The sequence below is a fragment of the Procambarus clarkii genome, chromosome 81 (genome assembly GCF_040958095.1).
Source record: "Procambarus clarkii isolate CNS0578487 chromosome 81, FALCON_Pclarkii_2.0, whole genome shotgun sequence".
Classification (NCBI taxonomy): Eukaryota; Metazoa; Arthropoda; class Malacostraca; order Decapoda; family Cambaridae; genus Procambarus; species Procambarus clarkii.
In genome coordinates this window covers 24,047,612-24,072,019 of record NC_091230.1, presented here as the reverse complement: position 1 = coordinate 24,072,019, position 24,408 = coordinate 24,047,612, and the positions used below count along the sequence as shown (strand labels likewise).

The 24,408-nt window shown below is 43.5% G+C and overlaps 3 protein-coding genes across 9 annotated transcripts in view; 1 reads left to right on the top strand and 2 right to left on the bottom strand.

The window, feature by feature from the left end:
• The window catches only part of LOC138349714 (ATP-dependent RNA helicase Ddx1-like), a 28,120-nt gene extending 27,501 nt beyond the window's left edge, over positions 1 to 619 (bottom strand). For all 4 annotated transcript variants that reach the window (XR_011225195.1, XM_069315404.1, XM_069315403.1 and 1 more), the window contains exon 1: positions 480 to 619. The gene's annotated coding sequence lies outside the window, so the exon portion shown is untranslated. The remainder of the gene's footprint in view (positions 1 to 479) is intronic.
• LOC138357999 (uncharacterized) overlaps positions 1 to 24,408 on the top strand; it is a 381,281-nt gene that overhangs the window by 51,245 nt on the left and 305,628 nt on the right. The gene's annotated exons all lie outside the window — the stretch shown is intronic.
• Positions 521 to 22,545, bottom strand: LOC123773065 (ATP-dependent RNA helicase Ddx1-like). Of its 3 annotated transcripts, XM_069315409.1 has the most exons (5): positions 21,942 to 22,268; positions 12,993 to 13,045; positions 9,333 to 9,514; positions 8,924 to 9,106; positions 521 to 657 (listed from the first exon to the last, which is right to left on the bottom strand). In XM_069315409.1, exons 1-5 carry the CDS (start codon positions 21,951 to 21,953, stop codon positions 632 to 634), a joined length of 456 nt encoding a protein of 151 aa, XP_069171510.1. In that variant the 5' UTR covers positions 21,954 to 22,268; the 3' UTR covers positions 521 to 631. The 3 variants fall into 3 exon arrangements, 2 of the variants coding, with proteins under 2 accessions (XP_069171510.1, XP_069171509.1); XR_011225196.1 differs by lacking the exon at positions 521 to 657 and having other exon boundaries at positions 12,993 to 13,902; positions 21,942 to 22,543; XM_069315408.1 differs by lacking the exons at positions 521 to 657; positions 9,333 to 9,514 and having other exon boundaries at positions 8,970 to 9,106; positions 21,942 to 22,545.

The following is a 24,408-nucleotide window of genomic DNA, read 5'->3' as shown; positions in this document are numbered from 1 at the left end:
CATAAATTGCTATCATCTGTAACTTTCAAATATCATTAAATTCACTGAAGTTATTCTTGCACTTTATTGAAATTAGAGAGATTTGAGTAAAGAACCAACAGTTAAAAACTGATAGAAAATTCAATAAGAAATTTACTTATTTGTACAGTATTAATTTTCTTAATGACCTAGATCATAAATATGATCCAAATTTTGGAGGTGTCACTGTATATATACATGACCACTATATACTTTTGAAATACACCAAGTCCAAATACTGTGACAAATGCATAACAAACCAACAAAAAGAAAAAACTGGGCAAATTTAAATCTGCCTTAGACCATATCTATAATTAATTAATATCATCATCCAATTATCCACCACTGCTTAAAATACACAACTAACATGAATAATGCATGTACTATACTACCAACCTAAGAAACTACAGCTGGATGGAAGACAGCATTCTTGAATTCACTTCGTAATGTGAAAGCTTTACCTAAATCAGTGCCATTTTTGCTGTAATGCATCTCCATGGCATCCAGGTTGAGATAGCAACCAATGACATCCCTGAGGCCAAAAGATTCACCATAATCGTCAAACTGCTTGCAATTAGATTTTTTTCCAGTGCCTCCATATCCAAATCCCGATTTACATGTTCCAAGATCTAATGCTGCCTGAAAATATAAGTTGTTTTGGTTGTGAATATAAAAAATATTATTGCATAAAGGCAATTGATAAAATATAACATCTCCCAATGCAGGTGAAAATACAGTACAGACTACAGCAAGCCTTTGCTTCTTGAAGTTTTGAAAGCATTAAATTCGCCTAACATGAGGTAGGCACTTTATTACAAATACGCAAGTAATGGTTTACTCAGCACAAATTAACGTTTTAATTTGTTTTACCAACTTTCTGCATTAAATTCTTGCATAATTATCTTTTCCAAATGGACTTCAATGCCTGTTCCTTCCACCCCCCCTTCAAAAAAACCAGCGTTGAATGTAATGAAACGCCATTTTCTGGGCGAGTCCCGGAGGCTCCCCGGAGCTATCCCAGGCTGATATGCTAATGTCAGACTTTGGCATCAGTCATGTGTATGGAGTTCTTAGGCCTACCGGGGACCACGGCCAGAACCGGGCCCCCTCAGAGAGGCAAGGGGAGCAATGGCCTATAGAAGCCCCCGTGTAGTTGGAAGCATTCTATGTCTGCCATCGACCGGAACAGGCACCCAGAAAGGTAAGCGCCCCAAAACAAACCCCTATTCTGGTTAAAATTGCTACCAAAAACCGAACTAGTGGATAGAACTCCCCAACCGAAAACAAGCAAACTAGTGTGACGTCACACACTGCCACGCCGCTGTCTGCGCAGCTCCCCCCTCCCCGGGAGGGGGAAGGGGGAGCCCCAGACCCCCCGCGCCGGCTACCCACACCTCAGTTCTTGAGGCTGGATGTCAAAAACGCGAAAAACCGCCGACCGGAGGGAGGGAGGGATGCCGGGGAGCCTCCGGGACTCACCCAGAAAATGGCGTTTCATTACATTCAACGCTGGTTTTCTGGGGGGAGCCCCGTCGGCTCCCCGGAGCTAACTACCCACAGACAGAAAAAGAGGGACTTACCCGGGAGGCGGTCGTCGCTCACCCCTCAACTCGAAGCCGAGACAACTGGCTGCAACCGCCGACCCAAAGCAACACAGGCCCGACGAGGCCCAGGGACATTCACAAGGTAACGAGCAGCCAGGACCCTGTTCGACCGCCAAAATCCCCACGCCCGAATATCAGACCAAGACATATGGCTGGACCTAATAACCCTGCGGACGACCTGAGAGACCCGAACCCGCGAACAGGGAAGAAGGGAAACCGGATCAACCCACAGCGCGTCCCCGGACACAGAAGCTGTGGCGCGCAAATAACGGCGAAGCGCCGCAACCGGACACAAAACATGATGCACCCCCGGCCTGACCAACCAAGCATCAACCACCCATGGACCCCTCCGGAACGCAGCAGTCTCATTCATCGCCAGAAAAGAAGGAGACGGCTGCAAACGAACAAAACAATCACCACGACCAAAAGAGCAGAAACCCCTGCGCCGGAGGAGAGCATGAAGCTCCCCGACCCGACCCCCAGAGGCCAAAGCCAACAAGAAAAGTGCCTTGGAAAAACAATCCTGGACCGAAGGGGCCACAACGAAACGAGGAGATGAAAGGAAAGCGAGCACTCTGTCCAAAGACCAGGACGGCTCAGGCGACGCATGAGCAGGCCGGAGGTGAAACAATGCACGAGACAGCTTGCGAAACGGCGCAGACGTAACATCGATACCGAAAGCAAGCTGAAGCGGCTCCACCAGCGCCGCACGATACGAAGCGACAGTGTTAGGCATAAGATGACAGTCCTGAAACAACCACGAGAGGAAGGACAAGACCACCCGAACAGACAAGGAGCTAACACGACGAAGACGCAAAAAGAAACGGAAGGACCGCCAGGAAACTTCATACTGCCGCCGAGAAGAAGCCCTCAGGTGGGACACCAACAAGGAGGCCACCTGATCACCATAGAGATGATGATAGACTCGAGTCAAAAAAACCATACGCGAAGACTCGAGGAGAAGATCGAACCAGCTACGTGACGTACCGGCCCGATCTGCTGAAAGAGGCGGAGCCGCGGGAAAACCCTCGGGTTCGGACACCGAGCAACCAGCGCCTGAAACCAAGGCTGGGCCGGCCACCAAGGGGCCAGAAGGACAACTCTCCCCCGGTAAGTCTCTAAGAGAGTCAGGACCTGGAGCAACAGCCGAACCGGGGGAAAGAGGTACAGGAACCCCCACCTCGACCAGTCTAGCCGAAAGGCAGCGACCCCGACGGCCTCGCAATCGGGGAAGGGCGCCGCATAAATGGGAAGACGCCGCAATCACGCCGACGCGAAGAGGTCCACTTCGGGGCGCCCGAACGTCAGGCAAAGCCAACGGAAGGACTCGTCGTCGACCGTCCACTCCGTGGAGAAGGGAACGAAGCGAGACAGGGCGTCGGCCAAGACGTTGGACACGCCCCGTACGTGAACCGCCAGGAGAGCCAAACCCCGAGAACTCAGCAGACGAGTCACCCGAAGCGACCAACCCCAAAGAGACAAGGACCGCATCGAACCCCCGCGGTTCAGGCAATGAACCACCGGAGAGCAGTCCGAATGGAGCCGAATCGTCGATCCGCGGGCCACCCGAATCCTCCCCAGAGCAAACCACACTGCCGCGAACTCCCGCACCGTGCTGTGAGCTCGACGGAAGGACGGATCCCAACGCCCCTGGCCGGCCTGGTGAGCACTGGTCACAAAACCCCAGCCGAGAGACGACGCATCCGTGTACACATCGAGCGAGGGCTCGGGTAGGCGCCAAGGCACTGAACCCCGAAAAACCCGAAGAGGAAGCCGGTGACGCAGCAACCGACGCAAGGCCCCCGGGGGTCGAACTCTGCGATCGCGAGAGAGGCGGAATGGGGAACCCCGAAGGAACCAGAACAGCCGTCGAAGCCAAACCCGACCCAGCGGGTAGACCACCATCGCGAAGTTCAGGCTCCCGCACAGCCCCTCGAGCAACCGCCGGGTGACCCGAGGGCCCTCCAGAAACAGACGAAGGCGGGACCGCAGCCGCAGGAGAGACTCCGGAGGGAGAGACAAGGAGGCGGTTCGAGAGTCCCACACGAGACCCAGCCAAGTCCGAACCTGAGAGGGAACCAGATGGGACTTCCTCCAGTTCACCAAGAACCCGAACTCGGCAAGCTGGGAAAGAACCAAATCCCTGGCTAGCAAGCAAGCTGACTGGCTGGGAGCCCAAACCAGCCAGTCGTCAAGGTAGGCCAACACCCGAACACCTAGGAGACGCAAACGAGCCACCACAACTCGTGTAAGGCGCGTGAACACGCGAGGTGCCAGGTTCAACCCGAACGGGAGACAACGAAAGCGGTAACTCAGACGCCCCACAACAAAACCGAGCCAGTCTCTGAACCGCGGATGAATCGGGACATGCCAATAAGCGTCCCGGAGGTCCAGGGACACCATCCAAGCTCCCGGCTCCAAGAGGAGCCAAACCTGAGACAGCGTAGTCATCCGAAAGGAGGGGCAATGAACCCAGGGGTTCAGACGGGACAAGTCCAGAATGAACCGCAGGTCCTCGCAGTCCCGTTTCGGAACCGGAAACAGACGGGAAACCCATCTGAGGGACGACGTCGTTTCGACGACGCCCAAGCGTACCCACTCCAAGACGACTCGACAGAGCGCAGGGGAAGAAACCTGCCCTGCCAGCCCCGACCCCCCAAAGGGGGAAGGGGCCACCCAACGCCACCGCAGGCCGCGAGACACGACCCGAAAGGCCCACGAATCGTGGGACCAGGCGCGGGCGAACAGCACAAGCCGCCCCCCCATCGCCCCATCAAGGGGGCAAACCGCGAAAGGGCCGGCGACCCTTACGAGACCCAGAACCCCGCACAGCGCGAACACCGCGCCGACCAGACGAGGGAGGGTCCGCAGGAGGAGCCAACCCCAAACCTGACACCAGAGGCCTACCACGACGAGAGGAACCCCGAGCCCTGGCACGACCTTTCCGGGAAGACCCATCCCGGGACCCCCGGAAAACCAACAAGTCCGACATCGGACGACAAGCCGGCGACGCAGCCTGAATAAACTGCGCCACGGCCGACTCTCCAAACAGGAGAGGACAAAAAGGTGAAGAACGCCTAAGAGCCAGAGCGCAAGCAGATTCCACGGAGGAACCCAGCACCGCCTGCCGACACGCGAGACGGGAAGCATAGAACAGGGAAACCGCATCCCGCAAAATCGGCGTGAACAGCTTCAACAAGGCAGCCGACGAACGCGCAGCCGACGAACGCGCAGCCGAGGACAAGGTGCCGGACCCCGGGACGGACCCAAGCGTCCCCACATCCTCCATGAGCCAATCCGAAGACAGCTCCAGGAGGGAAAAGAACCGCCAGGCCGAACACAAAAGGCCCCGGGCGCGCAAGTCCTCCGCAACGAGCGCCGCCGAAAGGGAGGGAACCTGCACATGGAGCTGAATAACGCCCACATCGCGGGGAAGGGCAGGGGCAAACAAGCACTCATTCAGGTACTCAAGTTCACCCCCCAGGAAAACCTGAAGCACCGTGGAAGCTTCCCGCCACTCCAGCGTGCGGGAACGACAGAAGGAATGCCAGGAATCCAGACCAAACAAGGGGCAGTCTGCTAGCCAGGACGACTCTGGAACCTCGTAACGGAGCCAGAAAGGGAACGAAGTCCCAAACCTGAACGTGGACGGATCCATGTCCGAGGCATAATCCGGGTCACGCAGGAGGTAAGCTGCAAAGGCCGCTCGCACCACACCAGGTTGGATCCGATAAGCCGAAAACCTCCGGAAGGACGGAACCGACGTACCCGGGGGGACACGGAACCGAACCCGGGCAGGGGCTGACACCAAATCCAACTCGTACGCAGAGGGGGGAAAAGAAAACCCCACTCCTTGTAACAATAAGCCCCGCTCAGTGGGAAGAAAAACCCAGGCGGGGTCCAGCGGGGCCCAAGGCCCCCAAGTCAGCCCCTCCCCAGCCTCGAGGTCCGTCACCACAGGACCCGAGGCCGAGTCCTCTCCCCAAGCCCCGACCCCACAAGACAAGGACGGAGCAGCCGGAAAAGCTGGAGGAAGGGGGGCCCACTGGTCAGACCCTGAAGCTTCGGCCGGGAGACAAGACTCGAATGCCCCTGCCGCCCCCCCGGAAGGGGCAACCCCCGAAGCTGCCCGAGTCTCGAGATCAAGTAACCCCTGCTCCGACCCCGAAACCCTCAGACGCTTCGGGGCCGGAAGCAGGGGCGGGGGACCAGAACGAACAGAAGGGGAAGGACGAGGAGGTGCGGACTGAACCAGGATCGAAGCGACCCCCACCCCCAAGTCCGGGTCTCGAAAAGCAAAGCGGGGCAGCCCCGGGGCATCCGGGGAAGCAACCAACCGAGCGCATTGCAACAGACGAAACCTCGACTGCAACGCACGTGCCGCCTGTACCCGAATAGAATCATCAGAGGATTGGGTAAATTGAGTCACAAGGAAGCAGCAACACTCACAGGACTCAGGGTCGAAAGTATCACCGACCCAACAGGCAGCGTGGCAGAGGCAAAAACAATGAGGGTCACCCTGAGACAAGGGGACCGAGCAACCCTCAAACTCGCACACAGCGAGTGGGGACTCCGGGGTCACATCCATCGGACCCATGCGCCCCTAGGGGATTCCCAGGGTCCTGAGCGTTTACTTTAAGAGGACTCGCGCTCAGGTAGTCCCAGGCAGGGTGCTGCAAACCGGCGCCCAAAACTACCAAGCAAACTTCTAAAGCTGAACCCCAGGGACGTGTACACTCACGGGGACCTAGCAGGGGGCGCCACCGAGGAGAACAGTGGAAGGGCAAAAACAAACTGAATAAAATGACAGAACCCCCCACCAGGCAAAAACAAAAAGAAAAACAAAACCCCGCAAGAGGACAGCGAACCCCAAGGAACAGAGCCGGCCGCGATGTCGGGAAATACAAGCTGAGCAGCACCCTGCGCCCCTTACCAGTGCAAACTGCCTCTTACCTGCCGGTAACAAGGGAGAACAGAACACCCAAGAGCCCAACAGGCGGCCGAAAAACCGAAAGGTAAAACGGACCAGCAGAGGCAGACCCCAAGGAGCCTGTGGAAGGTGGCCCCAAGCCCCAAGGGCAGTACTTACAGGGCACCTAGGGAAGGCAGCCCTAGGCGCATGCAGCCCGAGTACTGAAGATAACTCCTGGCTCTCGCACCCACAAAACTAACACCACACGCAAAGCACAGTGCAGTAGCGACACCGGAGCCAGAGCACACGACCATCGCCTATAGCATCAGCCTCAAGAACTGAGGTGTGGGTAGCCGGCGCGGGGGGTCTGGGGCTCCCCCTTCCCCCTCCCGGGGAGGGGGGAGCTGCGCAGACAGCGGCGCGGCAGTGTGTGACGTCACACTAGTTTGCTTGTTTTCGGTTGGGGAGTTCTATCCACTAGTTCGGTTTTTGGTAGCAATTTTAACCAGAATAGGGGTTTGTTTTGGGGCGCTTACCTTTCTGGGTGCCTGTTCCGGTCGATGGCAGACATAGAATGCTTCCAACTACACGGGGGCTTCTATAGGCCATTGCTCCCCTTGCCTCTCTGAGGGGGCCCGGTTCTGGCCGTGGTCCCCTGGTAGGCCTAAGAACTCCATACACATGACTGATGCCAAAGTCTGACATTAGCATATCAGCCTGGGATAGCTCCGGGGAGCCGACGGGGCTCCCCCCAGAAAATAAAAAAATATTTACTCACTTTCATTACCATTTTGGAAACAATGGCTGTTTCCAGGATGGAGGTGTCAAACAGTTGGGTTTAACTTTACCAGTGTTCTCTTTGGCGTGTAACCATGTTTAATAAATGATATTCAATAGACCAAAATCAAGTCATTTTCCAACCCGTTCTCGCACTTCCTTAAGTCAATATTGACTTATTAAATACGTGCATATGTGACATACTAATTTATTGTGAATATTTTAGTTTACCTTGAAAAGCTTCATAGAAAACACCAACCTTACCTAACCTTCTTAGTATGTTAAGATAAGCATCTTATTGCTTCGTAATTACAAGTCATTTTCTGATATGCAGAGTGCAGCTGCATTTCCCTCAACTATGCCTCGATTCGTCTGACTTCATCAAATATTTGTACATCATCATCAATGGATGTGCTAGTCGATGCATTCAAATATGGTGCCGACTTTCCTGGCAGTTGTGTTGATTTCAAGGATTGAATTTGTTGGTTAATATGGAGAGTTTGGGGCAAATGCTGCCTGGAAGTTTTGTATGGAGAGGCTTCCAGCTATTATAACAGTTTACAATCTTAAACTTGTTTTCATGAAATTTGCTTATGTAAAGCAAGGGCTTACTGTATTATTATTGTTATTATTATTATTACATGAAGATGAAAATACACATGAAAAAATGCAATCTCTAGAACAAAAGGAGTTGTATATAAGTAAATAAGATTGATTATGATATGACTACTTGTGAAAACTTCACTACAAAATCATGCCTACCATAGTACCAGTTCTGAAGCAATTCTATGAATACCATTTTGAAAGATTAATGCAGAAAACTGGCCCTTAGGTTATGTTTTTGGGAAAATATGCACAAGATTTGATCCAAGAAGTTGCTAGAGAACTACACTGCCCCATTTAAATTTAAACTCTTTACACCATAGTAACTTGTGTAATATCAAGTTGATAGGTAATGGCATTAATAAGATATTCAGCCCATTCACCTGTTTTAATAGTACTTATAGGAAGGATGAGGATGATTATACATGTACATATGGGCCAATAGGCTTTCTGCGGTTACCTTCATTCTTATATACCGATGTACAACACAATTAGAAAGTAGAAATTGATATATTTTCTATTTTCTAATAGTATTTATGATAAATACTATTGAATTTTCACAAACCGAACACCATTTTCTACTTGTGCTGCAAAGACAAACTATCCTAACCTAACCTTCCTAGGACAAATCTGCTATTCAAGGCATAATATAGTATATATGCTCGCTATACTAGGCCTAGGAATATTTAAGTTTGTTTTTTAGCTAAATTTTTTATCTATAAAGTGAATAGTACAAAGTTCTACTATCTAATTGCTTATTATGTCAATGCCTTACAGCAAAAATTTGTACTATGGTGCACAGTCACAAAAACTACTATCTAAACAGGATGGGTTGGATATGGAACAGAAACCATTTAAAAATATATAATATAATCCAGTAAAAGTCATAACTAGGTATTCACACTGGGAATACAGTATAGTACAGTATTACCATTTCTACTGAACTATAAAATGTTCAGCAGCAGCTAAAAGAAATTGGAGGAACAAAGGTGCCAGCAATACTGCCTACCTGAGGAGTTGCCCACCCGACACGACACAACGGCTTCATAGTAATATTTTCCCTTGCCAGTGACACCCTTGGTGCAACGGGCACCCTGCCATGTTTTAGGATCCCGTGACTGGCACCGCAAGCCATCAGGTGTCACAGCCATTCCTGCGTCACGGTCAAAGAAGCGCATCAACCAGAGAGGAGCTATTTTGCAAAAAGAAAAAAGAAAAGAATAATAACAGTATAATATTAGAGTAACAACATTTATAATAATACTATTTATATTAATACTATTTATATTAAAATTTATGTACAGTACTAGTATATGCATATTTATATTTATGTATACTAAAAGCATTTATAATAATAATTTTCAGATATCAAGTACAGTACTGCAATAAACAGGCACAAAAGAGCAATGGACACTTGCATATTTCTTTAGTAACTTTTGAAGTCTTGCAAAGCTGAATATCCTTAAGTGATTCCCAGACAATTTGTAGGATGGGAAGACAGAAAGCACCAGTCTTGCCACTGCCTGTTTCAGCTGCCATGAGCACATCCCCACCTCCCAAATTAAGTGGGACTGCCTCATTCTGAACATCCGTTGGCAACCTAAGAATTAATGTTACAATAGATAATGAGTTTACTATTTTGCAAGCTTTGGGCTAACATTTCCTGTGTCCACCTAGATGATTACAATCTTTTATACTTATTGATTTCTAAAATTACTAATTAATTAATGAATGTAATTAAATGTTTGTGTTAGTTCTAGATATACCTGAAGAGTCTATAATTTACCCTTAAAAATTTGCAAACATTTAAAATCCAAAAACTTATAATCCGGCTTGAATTATGACGAAAAGCGAATCAGACCAAAAATCATTCAGTTCAGTGAAGATGCGGTTGATCTACCAGAAACCTCCTGCTCAGAAATTAGCGAAGTAATGAGCAGAATAAAGTACCACATGACAGACTGGCGAGGAAATTACAAGCACATGCAATAAATAGTAGAATACTGTACTAGGACGAATAAAACATTGGTTAAAACACAGTTAAGGGTCATCCTTAATAGAAATGATTTCAACTGGAGAAATCTTGAGTACACTGTACTGCAGGGTTCCATATTGGGGCCAACCCTTTTTGTCAAATACATCTATGACAAATGAGAATACAGTATTACAAACCACATTATCAAATTTGCACATCACCAAGATCTATGGTGAAGTGGGAAGTAAAAATTATAATTGAATTAAATGGAGAAAAGAAAAAGATTAAATGAAATCCAAAAGTGGTTGGAAGACTGTCAAATACTTTTTAATATTGAAAAATGCAAGACTTGCATGCGAGGCATAATGCACATCACAACTACAAAATCAACATTATTTTGCAGCAGATTGATGAAGAAAATGACAGAGTCAGAGCCCACTGATCATTGAAAGTTGCACAAGTGGGAACTCCAGTATTAAACTTCTCCAAGTTTTGTGCCACAAGATGTACACATTGCTACCGATAGATTGAGCTGCATAGACTACTGTACACTACACAAGTTTGGTTACATAGCGGGTACAGGAAGACTTGCAAAATTTATACCCAAGTACCATGTTTACAAGCATGCAAAAAGACGATTAGTGAAAGTCAGCATGTACCTGGTGCACAGAATGCAAAAGTTACCATGTGTACTACTGTATTGAGTGCTTCAATGAATTTACTCATGAAGTACTGAGAGAGTATTATGGTGTAAGTACATTGTACATTGTCTCACATTGTTTCAGAGTATGTGAGACAGTAAATATTAGTGAAAATTTAACATGTAATATTGACCACTTTTTTGTGGACACATTAGTGACACTTATTATCATTATTAAAACATTACACTTGTTCTACTGTGTACACGAAAACATAAATAATAGTATTATTCGATAAAAATCACAAGAAAAGTATCTGCGGCAACTCGCGGGTCTTGAATCACCCAAGAGATCAGCTTCGAGTCACTCCTGTTGGATATTTCCAACACCGAATACAGCACTGTTGTATTCTCATTACTTATTACTAACTATACTAATTATTGTAGTAAGTAAAATTAACAACACGTAGAATTCTCATGTACTAATAATTTCATCTGTGCAGTAGGCTAGAATTCTCACGTCACCTGACGCCAGTATTGCGTCAGATTTCTTTACAATAAACACATTATATCCAATGTATGTGAGAATTAAATTCGATTCTCTATAACTGAGGCATTCTGTATGATAACTAATTGCAGATGAATTGACCTCCAACTAAAAGCCGAATAGAGCGTTGGAGTCATAGCGATTATCTCGTAATAAAAGTTAAAGTCACCAGTGAATGCCATGGGGAGACATTAATTCCTCTCCCTTATATATTTACTATTCTTAAATTGGTAAATAATAATAATTTCCTCCTCTAAATAATAAACCCGTCCAGTCTTCAACGTTTCAAGCGTAAATGCGAGAAATATTAATGTTCGTGACATAATTTGTTTTATGAACGCGCGACGCGGCGTGGGTTGAGGAGGACCAACTCAGTACACGTGGAGAGCCCCTCTGAGGCAGACCTGCGCATACCGTACTCACAAGGAGACGCCATTGCCCAGCCACTAGGGCAGACGTTATCCATCCTCAGATGAAAGTCGCCACTGTGAGGCGTGAATAACCTTGCAGATAATATCTTCAGCTAGTGCTGGAGTCAGATAAGGAACCTTTTAACCTGGTTCTTGACGACACGTGACCAGCCAGTGAAGCGCGCCACTATCCAGGATAGGCTTAGCCGGAGCCTGGGGACGCGAATTACGGCAATCTTAAAACTTACACAGTGCCCTTTCAGCTAAGTATATTCCCTTTATGTGATGCATCTAGTAAAGAGTTTTGTAGTAGCTGGGTGATTGACCGTTATGACGCATGATAACATCTAATAACAGGTGATTAAAATTTGTCACCTGTAACTCTCAATTTCTTGAATATAGAGATTCAGTAGTTAAATTAGTTGCTACTGTAAATATTTGTCTTGCAGCACGTGAGAAGAATTCTTCCTGCCGCCCTCTCCCATGTTAATCCGTCCCATTCGTCAGCCAACCGAGTCCAGAGAATAAGAGGAAACTCCATGGCTTGTCTCAAGGAATCATCATTAAGCTAAGAATTTACATTCTTTCATGAATCTATTGCAATTCTTTATATGCAGAATTCCTCAGGGTTAATATGTGTTTACTGTAACTCTCATTACTATACTTATAATCTATGTTCCCATTTATGGTAATGATATCAGTTTCAAGATAATTTTATAGGATTAGATTATTATTAATTGAATTAGTGAACGAACCACACTAATTCCTGGACGTACTTACCTCCAGTAATAACCCCCCAATGTAGGTGTTTGAAGGTTTGATTCATTTAATTATACAGCCCATTAATTATTTCTATGATCATATTCTCTAGTATTTTATCCATAGTTACTGGTTCATCTAGGAATTATCTAATGATCAGAAATTCTCAGTTTCCCTCTTTACTATAAAAGCGGGTGGTCCTTCGTAATTTAATTTACTACATTAATATTTAAATAATCATATTCAAGCCCCAAATATCCAACAACTCCTGCACATGTGCTCAACATCTTGTGATGACATTGTGACAAATTAGATTTTGTAATTGTTTTTCCATTTACATGATCAGGGAGGCAATTTTAACAACATTAAAAAAAAATTGGGTATAATTTTTGTTGTGCACCATGAAGTTATCATATTAAACAGCTGCACAGTACATGGGCTCATTTCTTAGACAAGTATGTATAATACAAGTATGTTTAGGGCAAGTATTCACAAATGAAAACATTAAAAAAAAGTTAATATTACAACCATACTAGTTTTCCATGCAATACAATTTACTTTAAATCTCTCTATAGTATTTACAGGGAATATACAGTGCATAATCATATCATACCATACCCAATGAAGAGCAAATAAAACTACTAGTCCATTTCAATTATTATTTACCAACTATATTTACTCCAGTACAGTATTTGAAACACTTTATTGAGTACAGCGTTACATAATGTACAAGAGAATCAGCAAACTTACGTCCAATCCATCTCTTCTACAGCCTTAGCTATTTCTGGGAAGTACACCCATTTCTGAAAAATGAATATTATATAAATTTCATAAGCCAAAGTAATTGGTTAGTAACAAAACTTTTAATTATCTTGTTTTAGACTTATGAGGAGGGGGCAGCATTAGCCCAGAAGAAAAAATGCAAAACTATTGTATTGTTCTAGCAGGTTATAGGTATAAAAAAAATAAAACCACTACAATATTCCATTCATTGCATCATTCAAACTATGTAAATATAAAAAAAGACATGCACTCATCTCTCACTCTAAGCAGTATCCAACTGCTTTTTAAGACCTGTATACAGTGCTATCTCATGAATTGTCCACCATAATCAAATACTGTACATGCACTCCATCCTTACAAACTGCTTCCACCCAGCCACTATTTCCATAACCCATTTGCTGTTCACACTCATTTCCTGCTTCCTCACTAAGTTTGCCCCACTATCATCTTGGTCCTATTCTCCTATCCTGTCAGGGCGCCTGACAGCTGGGTGGACAGCGCTTCCGATTCGTAGTCCTCAGCGGTCCATAGAATTACCCAAATCAGCCCAAATCGGCCCAAAACTACACAAATCGTCCTAGCATTACGTAAGTAATGAAGAAATATGGTATATTTACTTACTATAATGTTGGTGCTACACGTAGAACATGATCAAACCTATTTTTACTCTGAAATAATCTAATTTCATAACGAAATGAGACGTAAATATGTGAGAGGTGACGCCATAGGAAGTCGACGGTCCAAGCGACAACTGTGTGGAGCGACTTATCCAAGATATATGGTCGCCTGGAGTGTTTGCTGCCATATCAGCCTCCTGTACACAGTGATCCAGTCCTTTTCGTTCTCATCATACTATCATGCAAGAGGAGCCACACATCTATGGATCATCCAATAAAATCAGCAGACTTCTAGATGTTACTACTGCTCGGCTTAGACTCGGTTACAAGTTTATTTATTTATTTATTTATTTATTTATATACAAGAAGGTACATTGGGTTTGTGAATACATTGGATAGTACAGTATTTACATTCTTGTAAAGCCACTAGTACGCACAGCGTTTCGGGCAGGTCATTAATCTAGCAGATAATTTTAAGTAGGTAATTTCAATCAGAATTGATAAATGATAAAGATACATTACAAGAGAAAAATGAGATGAGAGAGATAAGTAGGTATATTAAAGCACATTCTTATATTAAAGCTCTGATTAATTACACTGACAGCTTGATTAGTAATTTAAACAAGGTTAATAGACACCATACTGCAGATTGACAGCACATATAGGACAGCAATGATCACAATGGTAAACATGTTCAGATTGGGTACATAAAGATTGGGAGACTGGGTAGCAAAAGATACAGATAAACAAGATTTATAAACACCATACAACAGATTGGCAGCACATATAAGAAAACAGCAATGATCACAATGGTAAAGATGTTCAAATTGGGGACATAAAGGTTGGGAGATTGGGTAGCAATTGATACAGTGCAATTTTAAGGCAAAAAGTGAAAAAACTATGAAGATGAAATTAGGTACTTTTTAGTATTGATTTTGAATGATGTAAAAGTTGGACAGCTTTTCAATTCAGTAGGGAGTGAGTTCCATAAACTGGGTCCCTTTATTTGCATAGTGTTTACACAGATTAAGTTTAACTCTGGGGATATCAAAGAGATATTTATTTCTGGTGTGGTGATAATGGGTCCTATTACATCTGTCCAAGAAGAGTTTCAGACAAGGATTTGCATTTAAGAACAGGGCTTTGTAAATGTAGTTGACACAAGAGAATTTGTGGAGTGAGATTATGTTTAGCATGTTTAGGGAGTTAAACAAGGGGGCTGTGTGTTGTCTGAAAGCAGAATTTGATATTATTCTCATAGCAGATTTTTGCTGGGTGATGATGGACTTGAGGTGGTTTGCAGTGGTTGAACCCCATGCACAGATACCATAGTTGAGATAGGGATAGATTAGTGCATAATATAGAGAGATGAGAGCAGAGTTAGGAACATAATATCTGATTTTGGAGAGTATACCAACTGTTTTAGAGACTTTCTTAGTTATGTGTTGTATGTGGGTACTGAAGTTGAGTCTCTTGTCTAGGAATATGCCAAGAAACTTTCCATCATTTTTATTGCTAATGTTTACATTGTCAATCTGAAGCTGAATTGCATTTGTAGATTTGCTTCCAAATAGGATGTAGTAGGTCTTTTCTATGTTAAGTGTTAGTTTGTTGGTTGACATCCATAAGTGGACTTTTTTTAGTTCATTATTAACAACACCATTTAGTGTATGTGGGTTGGGGTTGGAGTAGATGAGGGTAGTATCATCAGCAAACAAAATAGGTTTCAGAATGTTAGAGACATTAGGCAGATCATTAATGTATATACGAAAAAGAAGAGGTCCTAAGATGCTGCCCTGTGGCACTCCAACAGTTATTGGTAGAATGGGAGAGATTATATTATTGATGGCTACACATTGGTGTCTATCACTAAGATAGGATTGGATATAGTCCAGTGCATGGCCTCGGATTCCATAATGATGGAGTTTACTTAAGAGGTAATCGTGATTAACAGTATCAAAGGCCTTTCTCAGGTCAATGAAGAGTCCAATTGGAAACTCATTTTTGTCAAGAGCTGAGTAAATTATATCAAGGAGACTAATAATTGCATCGTTGGTACTCTTTTGAGAGCGGAATCCAAACTGACAGGGGCTAAGAATGTCGAATTTTACGAGATAGGAGTAGAGCTGTTTGTAGATAATTTTTTCAAATATTTTTGATAGTATGGGTAGGTTCGATATTGGTCTATAGTTGTTTATGTCTGACGGATTACCTCCTTTATGAACTGGCGTTACTCTTGCTTTTTTAAGGATATCAGGGAAGGTATGACACTCAAGGGATTTGTTGAACAGCAGAGCTATAGGTGGCGCAAGGGCATGGGAGGCGCTCTTGTATACAATGGATGGGATTTCACTGATGTTCCCAGCTTTGGTTTTTAGTGAGTGTATGATGGACACAACATCTGACGGGCTGACTGGTGAGAGGAGAAGAGAGTTTGGATAGCTGCCTGAGAGATATGTGTTGATATGTGTCTGAGTCTGTGGGATTTTACTTGCAAGGTTAGCACCAATCGATGAAAAGAAGCTATTAAATTCATTCGCCATTTCTAAGTCAGATGACAGTGTAAGGCCATCCTTAGAGAGTGTTATCTGGTTGTGGGAGTGTTGTTTAGTTCCCAGGATGTTAGAGATGGTATTCCATGTGCTTTTCATGTTGCCTTTTGCTTCTTTGAATCTAGTCTCATAATATGAAAGGTTTGCTTTTCTTATGATACTGGTAAGCACTGACGAGTACCTTTTAACTACTTCCATTGAAACTAGGCCACTCTATTAAATTTCTTTTCGTATTCATGTTTTTTGTTGATTGATTTAATTATGCCACTTGTGAGCCACGGGTTATTTTTTCTTTTATCAGTTACTTGTTTGGTAAGGAGGGGACAGTGAGTGTTGTAGAGGCTTAGAGTTTTGGAGAGAAAGAGGTTAGTTGATGAGTTTATATCCTGTGAATTATTAAATTCAGATTCCCAGTTAATATTGTGGAGTGCATTAGAGAGATTGCCTAAAGCTGATTCACTATGTAGCCTGAATGAAAGTTTTTTGGTTTCTGATGGTGATGTGTCAATGTTTGCTATGAGGAAAGTAGGATAGTGGTCAGTTGTTCTGTCATAAATTACCCCAGATGTAAGGGGAGCTGTTATATTAGTCCATAGGTGATCCAGGGTAGTGGCAGATGTTTGAGTGACTCGGGTGGGCTTGGTGATTGTGGGGATTAGCATACAGGAGTGCATGCTGTTACAGAAATAGTCAACTTGAGGGTTGTTTTGAAGACCCAGGTCAATATTGAAATCACCTCCCAGAATGATGTGATTTTTGTTGAGATTGTTATTTATGATAAGATTCCTTACATTGTCAGAGAATAAAGCTATGTTGGTATTAGGAAATCTATAGATGGCACCGATTATCAGGGAGGATTTAAGGGATTTACTGGAGAACTTGGCAAAGGTATATTCACAATAGTCGTCTCTATCACTAATGACACTATTGCAAGTGAAGGTATCTTTGTAATATATTGCTGTACCGCCACCTTTTTTATTAGGCCTGCAGTTATGAATGGCTTTATAACCAGCTAAATTGTTGAGTTGGGTATAGTCATTACTTAGCCAAGTTTCTGTTAAAATGATGAAAGATAATTTAGTACCTAGTGCTGTAAGAAGTGCATTTATATCATCAAAATGTTTACCAAGTGACCTAACATTTTGGTTGTAAACTGATAAGCAGGTGCTATTTAGGAGTTTGTTTTTTGCAAGATTTGCTGTGTAATACCTGCAATAATGATGATCAATGTGCTGATTTGTGTGGATATGGGACAGAAGATTTCGATCTGGATCAATATCAGTAAGCATATAGATAAGATAATGTCACGATACAATAAGATAAGCAATTTCAGGAACAGATGAAAACTAAATCTGCTGTAAAATAGAAAGTTATTATAGCAAAACACAGCAATATAATAATATAACAATACAATAAGAGCTTACAAAGTATTGAGTCTGCTAAAATTAGAGAATAATTATGGCAAAACACAACAATAATTGCAAGTAAACAAAAGAATTGAAACAATTAGAGGTAGAATAAAGGTCACTAGATAGCCATGGAGGATACACAAGTTTGGTGGAGAGAACAAAAAAATCAGTAGAGACTGTCAAGATGAATATATAAAAAAAATTTGATAAATGATAATTGTAAAGTAAAATAATCTTAAAGATAATAAATTTTAATTAGCTTAGTTTTAACCTATAATTAGAATGAACTTAATTAAAAGAACAAAATGAGATCAATAATTGATTTCAATAAATGACATAGATCAATACAATTAAATTTACAATTTAAATGGAATAGGGTAAGATTAGATTTAAGAGTAAAATTTTACAATGAAACTGAGGTAGATGCTTGCATAAGTGCATGGAGACTTGATGGATTATTTAGGAAATTATATGAATGAGAGAACATTAGGTAAATGGTAAGGCAGAGACAGCACCTTAGACAAAGTTAGATTAAGTTAGGTTAGGCTCAGGCACTGAAAGAGTTATTTTAAGTACTGGCATTGGTCGGGTTCAGGTTTTCAGATATACCACAATCACTAAGGAAGGCCAGTAGTTGTTGGTCACATTTTATTTCATATCTTTTTCCTGTACTTTCCTTCTTCTTGGGAAGATCAGTATGACACTACTGGAAATTTTTTAGAGGAAGGCAGAAACAGAGTAGTAAATATACGAGAGAGGAACAGTCAGATGGAACCACTACAGGATTACAGAGGGGAACGGAGATACCCACAAGACTGGAATTCAAATTACCAACAAGCACACAGGTACTACACCAGACAACACCCGTCCTACTACCAAAACTGGACGAATCACTTCCAAAACGACACACCCTGGACGCAAACACAGTGGCCTCCTTACCAGAGCCTCAGATATTAACACCAAGTAAGGCTTCCAGCACTTCCACTAACACGATAACATCATTTATATTTGCCAACATCCAGGGTATAAAAACACGCAAAACCAACAAAGTTCAATTTATAGATGGTCTCCTTTATGAGGCAAATGCAGTGTTTGCAGCCCTAACAGAAACCCACACAAAGGACTACCATGATGGTGAAATATGGATCTCAGAGTACAATCTTTTCAGATGTGATAGGAAACACCGGCTTCAGGGTGGGGTCAGCCTCTACATCAAAGACACACTCATCTGTACTGAGCTGCTAAACACCTCAAATGACATGGTGGAAGTGCTGATAATCAAAATAGAGATTTTAAATGTAGTTATCGTCCTTGTATATAAGTCACCGGAGGCAAACCCTCAGCAGTTTAAAGACCAACTAATGAAAATAGAACACTGCTTGGAAAACCTCACAAATCCAGCTCCGAACATCATCCTGCTTGGGGACTTCAACCTACGGCACCTGAAATGGAAGCACCTGGCTAATACAGTAATATCAGAAAGAATACCAGGAAGTAGCCTAAATGAACAGGCACATGCAAATGACCTGCTACGGATGTGCGACAGGTTTGCCTTAAACCAGCAAATAGTAGAACCAACTAGGAAGGAGAACACGCTGGACCTCATTTTCACTAATAATGATGAATTGATCAGGAACATAATGATTACAAATACCTGTTACTCAGATCACAACTTAATTGAAGTTATGACAACCATGGGGAGTAGACCTTCAAAACCAGTCCAGATTCCCGGTGGAGGAGATTTCAGCAAATTCAACTTCAATAATAAAGAGATAAACTGAGAGCAAATAAACCAGGACTTCACAGAAATAAACTGGGAAGAACAGCTAGAAAATGCAAACCTGAACCAGTGCCTGGAAAAAATAAGCTCAGTAGCACTAGAAATATGTTCAAACCGCATACCTCTAAGAAAAAAGAGGAAGAGATGCAGATTGGAACGGGAACGTCGTTCCCTATATAGGCGAAGAAAACGAATCGCGGAACAACTTGAGAGTCGCACCCTATCTCAAGAACGGCGAAGAAGGTTAGGTAGAGAAATAGAAACAATTGAACGGAAGCTACAAGAATCATACAAAACCCAGGAGAGGCAAAGAGAGGAAAAGGCCATCAGTGAAATAGAAAGAAATCCGAAATATTTTTTCTCCTATGCAAAATCAAGATCAAAAACCACATCTAGTATCGGGCCCCTGCGAAAGGGAGATGGAACTTTCACCGATGACAACAAAGAAATGAGCGAGCTACTGAGGACGCAGTACGACTCTGTTTTCAGCGAGCCATTAAACACACTAAAGATTGATAACCCAAATGAATTTTTCATGGATACGATACCAACATCAAATCATATATCAGACGTCACCCTATCCCCACTGGATTTTGAAGAAGCCATAAACAGTATGCCTATGCACTCTGCACCAGGCCCTGATTCTTGGAACTCCATATTCATAAAGAACTGTAAAAAACCACTATCGCAGGCCCTCCACATTCTGTGGAGACAAAGCCTAGATACTGGCGTTATTCCTGATATACTAAAAACAGCAGAGATAGCACCACTTCATAAAGGAGGAAATAAGGCAGAGGCAAAAAACTACAGACCGATAGCACTAACATCGCACATCATAAAAATTTTTGAGAGTGCTAAGAAGTAAAATCACAAAATACATGGAATCACAGCAACTCCATAACCCCGGACAACATAGTTTCAGAACAGGGCGCTCTTGCCTGTCGCAGTTGCTGGACCACTATGATATGGCATTAGATGCTATGGAAGACAAACATAACGCGGATGTAATTTACACAGATTTCGCAAAAGCTTTTGATAAATGTGACCATGGTGTTATTGCACATAAAATGCGTTCAAAAGGATTTACCGGAAAAATAGGCAGATGGATCTACAATTTCCTGACCAACAGAACCCAATGTGTAATAGTCAACAAAATAAAATCCAGCCCATCAACCGTGAAGAGCTCAGTCCCCCAGGGTACTGTGCTTGCTCCAGTACTTTTTCTCATCCTCATTTCGGACATAGACAAGAACACAACCTATAGCACTGTATCGTCCTTTGCAGATGACACTAGGATCTTCATGAGAGTAGGCAACATAGAGGACACGGCAAACCTCCAGTCAGATGTAGATCAGGTCTTTCTATGGGCTACAGAAAATAATATGGTGTTTAACGAAGATAAGTTCCAGCTCATGCGCTATGGAAAAAAGGAAAATATAAAAACGGAAACCACGTACAAAACTCAGGCAAATCATAACATAGAACGAAAAGGCAATGTAAAGGATCTGGGTGTACTGATGTCGGAAGACCTTACCTTTAAAGAACACAATAAAGTAGCCGTCACAACTGCAAGAAAAATGACAGGTTGGATAACAAGAACTTTTCACACTAGAGATGCTACACCGATGATGATACTTTTCAAAACGCTTGTGCTCTCTAGGGTGGAGTACTGCTGCACAATGACAGCACCTTTCAAAGCTGGAGAAATTGCTGACCTGGAGAGCATGCAGAGATCCTTTACTGCTAGAATCCACTCAGTAAAACATCTAAACTATTGGGACCGACTAAAGAGCCTAAAAACTGTACTCCCTTGAGCGCAGGCGGGAGAGGTACATAATAATTTACACGTGGAAAATATTAGAGGGGCTGGTCCCAAACCTGCACACAGAAATAACATCACATGAGACCAGAAGACATGGCAGGATGTGCAGAATACCCCTGTTGAAAAACAGAGGTGCAACTGGTACTCTGAGAGAGAACTCTATCAACATCAGAGGTCCGAGACTGTTCAACACGCTTCCACTACACATAAGGGGCATAACTGGCCGACCCCTCACAGTGTTCAAGAGAGAACTGGATAAGCACCTCCAAAGGATACCTGATCAACCAGGCTGTGACTCGTATGTCAGGCAGCGAGCAGCCGCGTCCAACAGCCTGGTTGATCAGTCCGGCAACCAGGAGGCCTGGTCGACGACCGGGCCGCGGGGACGCTAAGCCCCGGAAGCACCTCAAGGTAACCTCAAGGTAAGGTTCGCAAAAATCGTTCCATTCCTAGTGTAGCACTGCTTGATAAGACCAGGGTTTTGTTTGCGAATTTGACGCAGCCTGTAGAGGAGGGATCCACGCTGCTTTGTAAGACACTCATTTATATAGAGGTTGGTTTTATACTTAGCAGCTGATTGTATGAGGTCAAACTTCGCAGAGGGATTTGCAAGTTTGATGAGCATTCTCCTGCTGCTACGGGGACTTTTTATCGATCCTGATAGCTGATTTGATTTCAACATTGACTCTGATCTTTGAATTAATTAGGGTGTGGACTATGTTACAACAATTCTCACCTTGTTGTTCATCAGGTAGATCAGTAGAGCTAATTATCAGGGAGTCATGAAGTTGTTGTTGCTCTTGGTCATCTTCGGAAGCCGCCTGGTGAATCTGAAGGAGATTGATCTGTTTTTCCAGCTTTTGAAGGAGGTCACTTTGAGCTGAGAGGGTTTCTTCGGCCTGAATCTTATGTATTTGATCCATTGCACCATTTGCAACAGTTTGTAAGTTGAGAATTTCTTGGTTGTTGTTCGTCGACGATTCAAGGAGGCGGTCTATGGTTTGTTGTTGTCTGGTGACTGTGGCTTGGAGGGCCGAAATAGCTTCAGATTGCATTTTCACAAGGTTGTGCAGTTTCTGAAGCCATGGGTTACTTCTGAGAGGTTTGAAGTTTAGACAAGGAGCCATAGATTGAGTGAATTCTACAGCTAGAGATTCGAGGTGAGTTGAAGGGGGGGAGTGAGGAGGGGGAGCGGATGCTGTGTTTACCAACATGGGCGAGGGTTGCGGCGTTGCCAGTGTTCCATTCAGATCTCTAGGAGTAAAGGATCCAGAGCGAGAGGCACCCCTACCTTGCTTGTTGTTATGTTTGGGCATGTTTTCAGCGATAGATTCTTGGTAGTGTTTCTAGAGGTAGATACTTGGTGAATTATAGTAGGGATGGGCGTATAGGGAACGCTTGGCAGAAGGGTCGTAGAAAGGCAGGCGAAAATTGGTTAATTTTGGTTGATTACTGTTGAGGTTCACTGTGAGTTATGGCATATTAAGTCTCCATGCACTTAACTCGTGCTGGGCAGCAGTTAGGCCATGCAACGTTGAGTGGAGACGAAATTAACACGAATTTTCAGCAGCAGTGTCGGAGCCGGTGCCACCCGCCAGCGTGCATGAATGCATTAATCTGTGGCATTTAGAGCAAGGGGGTCAGGACTGGAGTAAATGAAGGTTGTGTCGTCAGCAAATAGAATTGGTTTGAGGTGTTGGGAGGCATTTGGAAGGTCATTAATGTAGATGAGAAAGAGGAGAGGGCCAAGTATGCTGCCCTGAGGAACACCAATGTTGATGGGTAGGGTGGGAGAAATAGTATTATTCACAGAAACATACTGGAGCCTGTCAGTAAGATAAGATTTGAGGTATTGCAGGGAGTGTCCTCTGACTCCATAATGATGTAATTTAAGAAGAAGGTTTTGATGGTTGACAGTGTCAAAAGCCTTACGCAGGTCCACAAATAACCCAACAGGAAACTCCTTTTTATCAAGAGCTGCGTGAATTAAGTTAATCATACTAATAAGTGCATCATTAGTGCTTTTTTGGGTCTGAAGCCATATTGACAAGAGCTAAGTATATTGTGTTTGGCTAGAAAAGAGTAAAGCTGCTTGTAGATTAGTTTTTCAAATATTTTTGACAAGTTAGGCAGGATTGATATAGGTCTGTAGTTGTTAACATCTGTGAGATCACTACATTTGTGGACAGGGGTTACTCTTGCTTTTTTTAGAATGTCAGGAAAGGTTTGGAGTTCAAGTGACTTGTTGAAGAGCAATGCAATAGCAGGGGCTAGAGATAACAAGAGGTCATAGATTTAACTAAACAAAGCTGCCAAAGAATTATATGAAAAGTTCACTTTTGCAAACAATGGTAGACAGTTGGAACAAGTTAGGTAAGGTGGTGGTGGTCAAACCATCAGTAATTTCAAAGCATTATACGACAGTGCTGGGAAGACGGGACGTCACGAGCATAGCTCTCATCCCGTAACTACACTTAGGTATTTACACACGCAGTACTAAATTAGTCCAAAAATTGCACATATGTATAGAATTTGTTTGTTTAGGCAAAGTTAGGTTTATGGTTACCCTGTTCCACTTTTTGTATGCCATTTAGCATTTCAATAAGAAACTTGAACTTTTGTGGGGGACAACAAACCATATTTTGTATTTTAGTAGGATAAGTTAGATTACCTACAACTCCCTGGTACCACCAAGCCTTATCTGGATGAATTATTGCATGGACACAGCCTCACCCTTAGCTATGATGACATACATGAACTTATGTCCCCATTAAGGTATGCTCATATGTAATTACCTTACACAAGAGCTATGCTCATGGTGTCCCGTCTTCGCAGTACTCTGTCATATAACGTTTTGAAACTACTGACGGTTTTGGCCTCCACCACCTCACTTAACTTGTTCCAACTGTCTTCCACTCTGCAAAAGAAAACTTTCTAATATTTTTTCAGCACCTTTGTATCTTATAGTACTGTACTTAGCGCGAGTGTGTCCTCTTGTTCTTAAAGTTACTGGTTACAGGAATTCCTGTCAATTTCGTAGATGCCTTTTAGTATTTTGTAAGTGGTGATCACATCACCTATCTTCTAGTAAAAAATCCACACCTGTACGTGTGTGTATGTGTGATTGCAAGAATAAATAATCACAAACATGTCATTCAATTATGAGCTAGTATCCACAAGGATATAGAAACAAATCCTAGCCT

Coding starts and splice junctions, on each gene's coding strand:
- LOC123773065 (XM_069315408.1), bottom strand. CDS start 22,521: ATGCCCAAACATAACAACAAGCAAGGTAGGGGTGCCTCTCGCTCTGGA. Junction 13,046..21,941: donor TCTACCTGATGAACAACAAG/GTGAGAATTGTT, acceptor TTCATTTTTCAG/AAATGGGTGTACTTCCCAGA.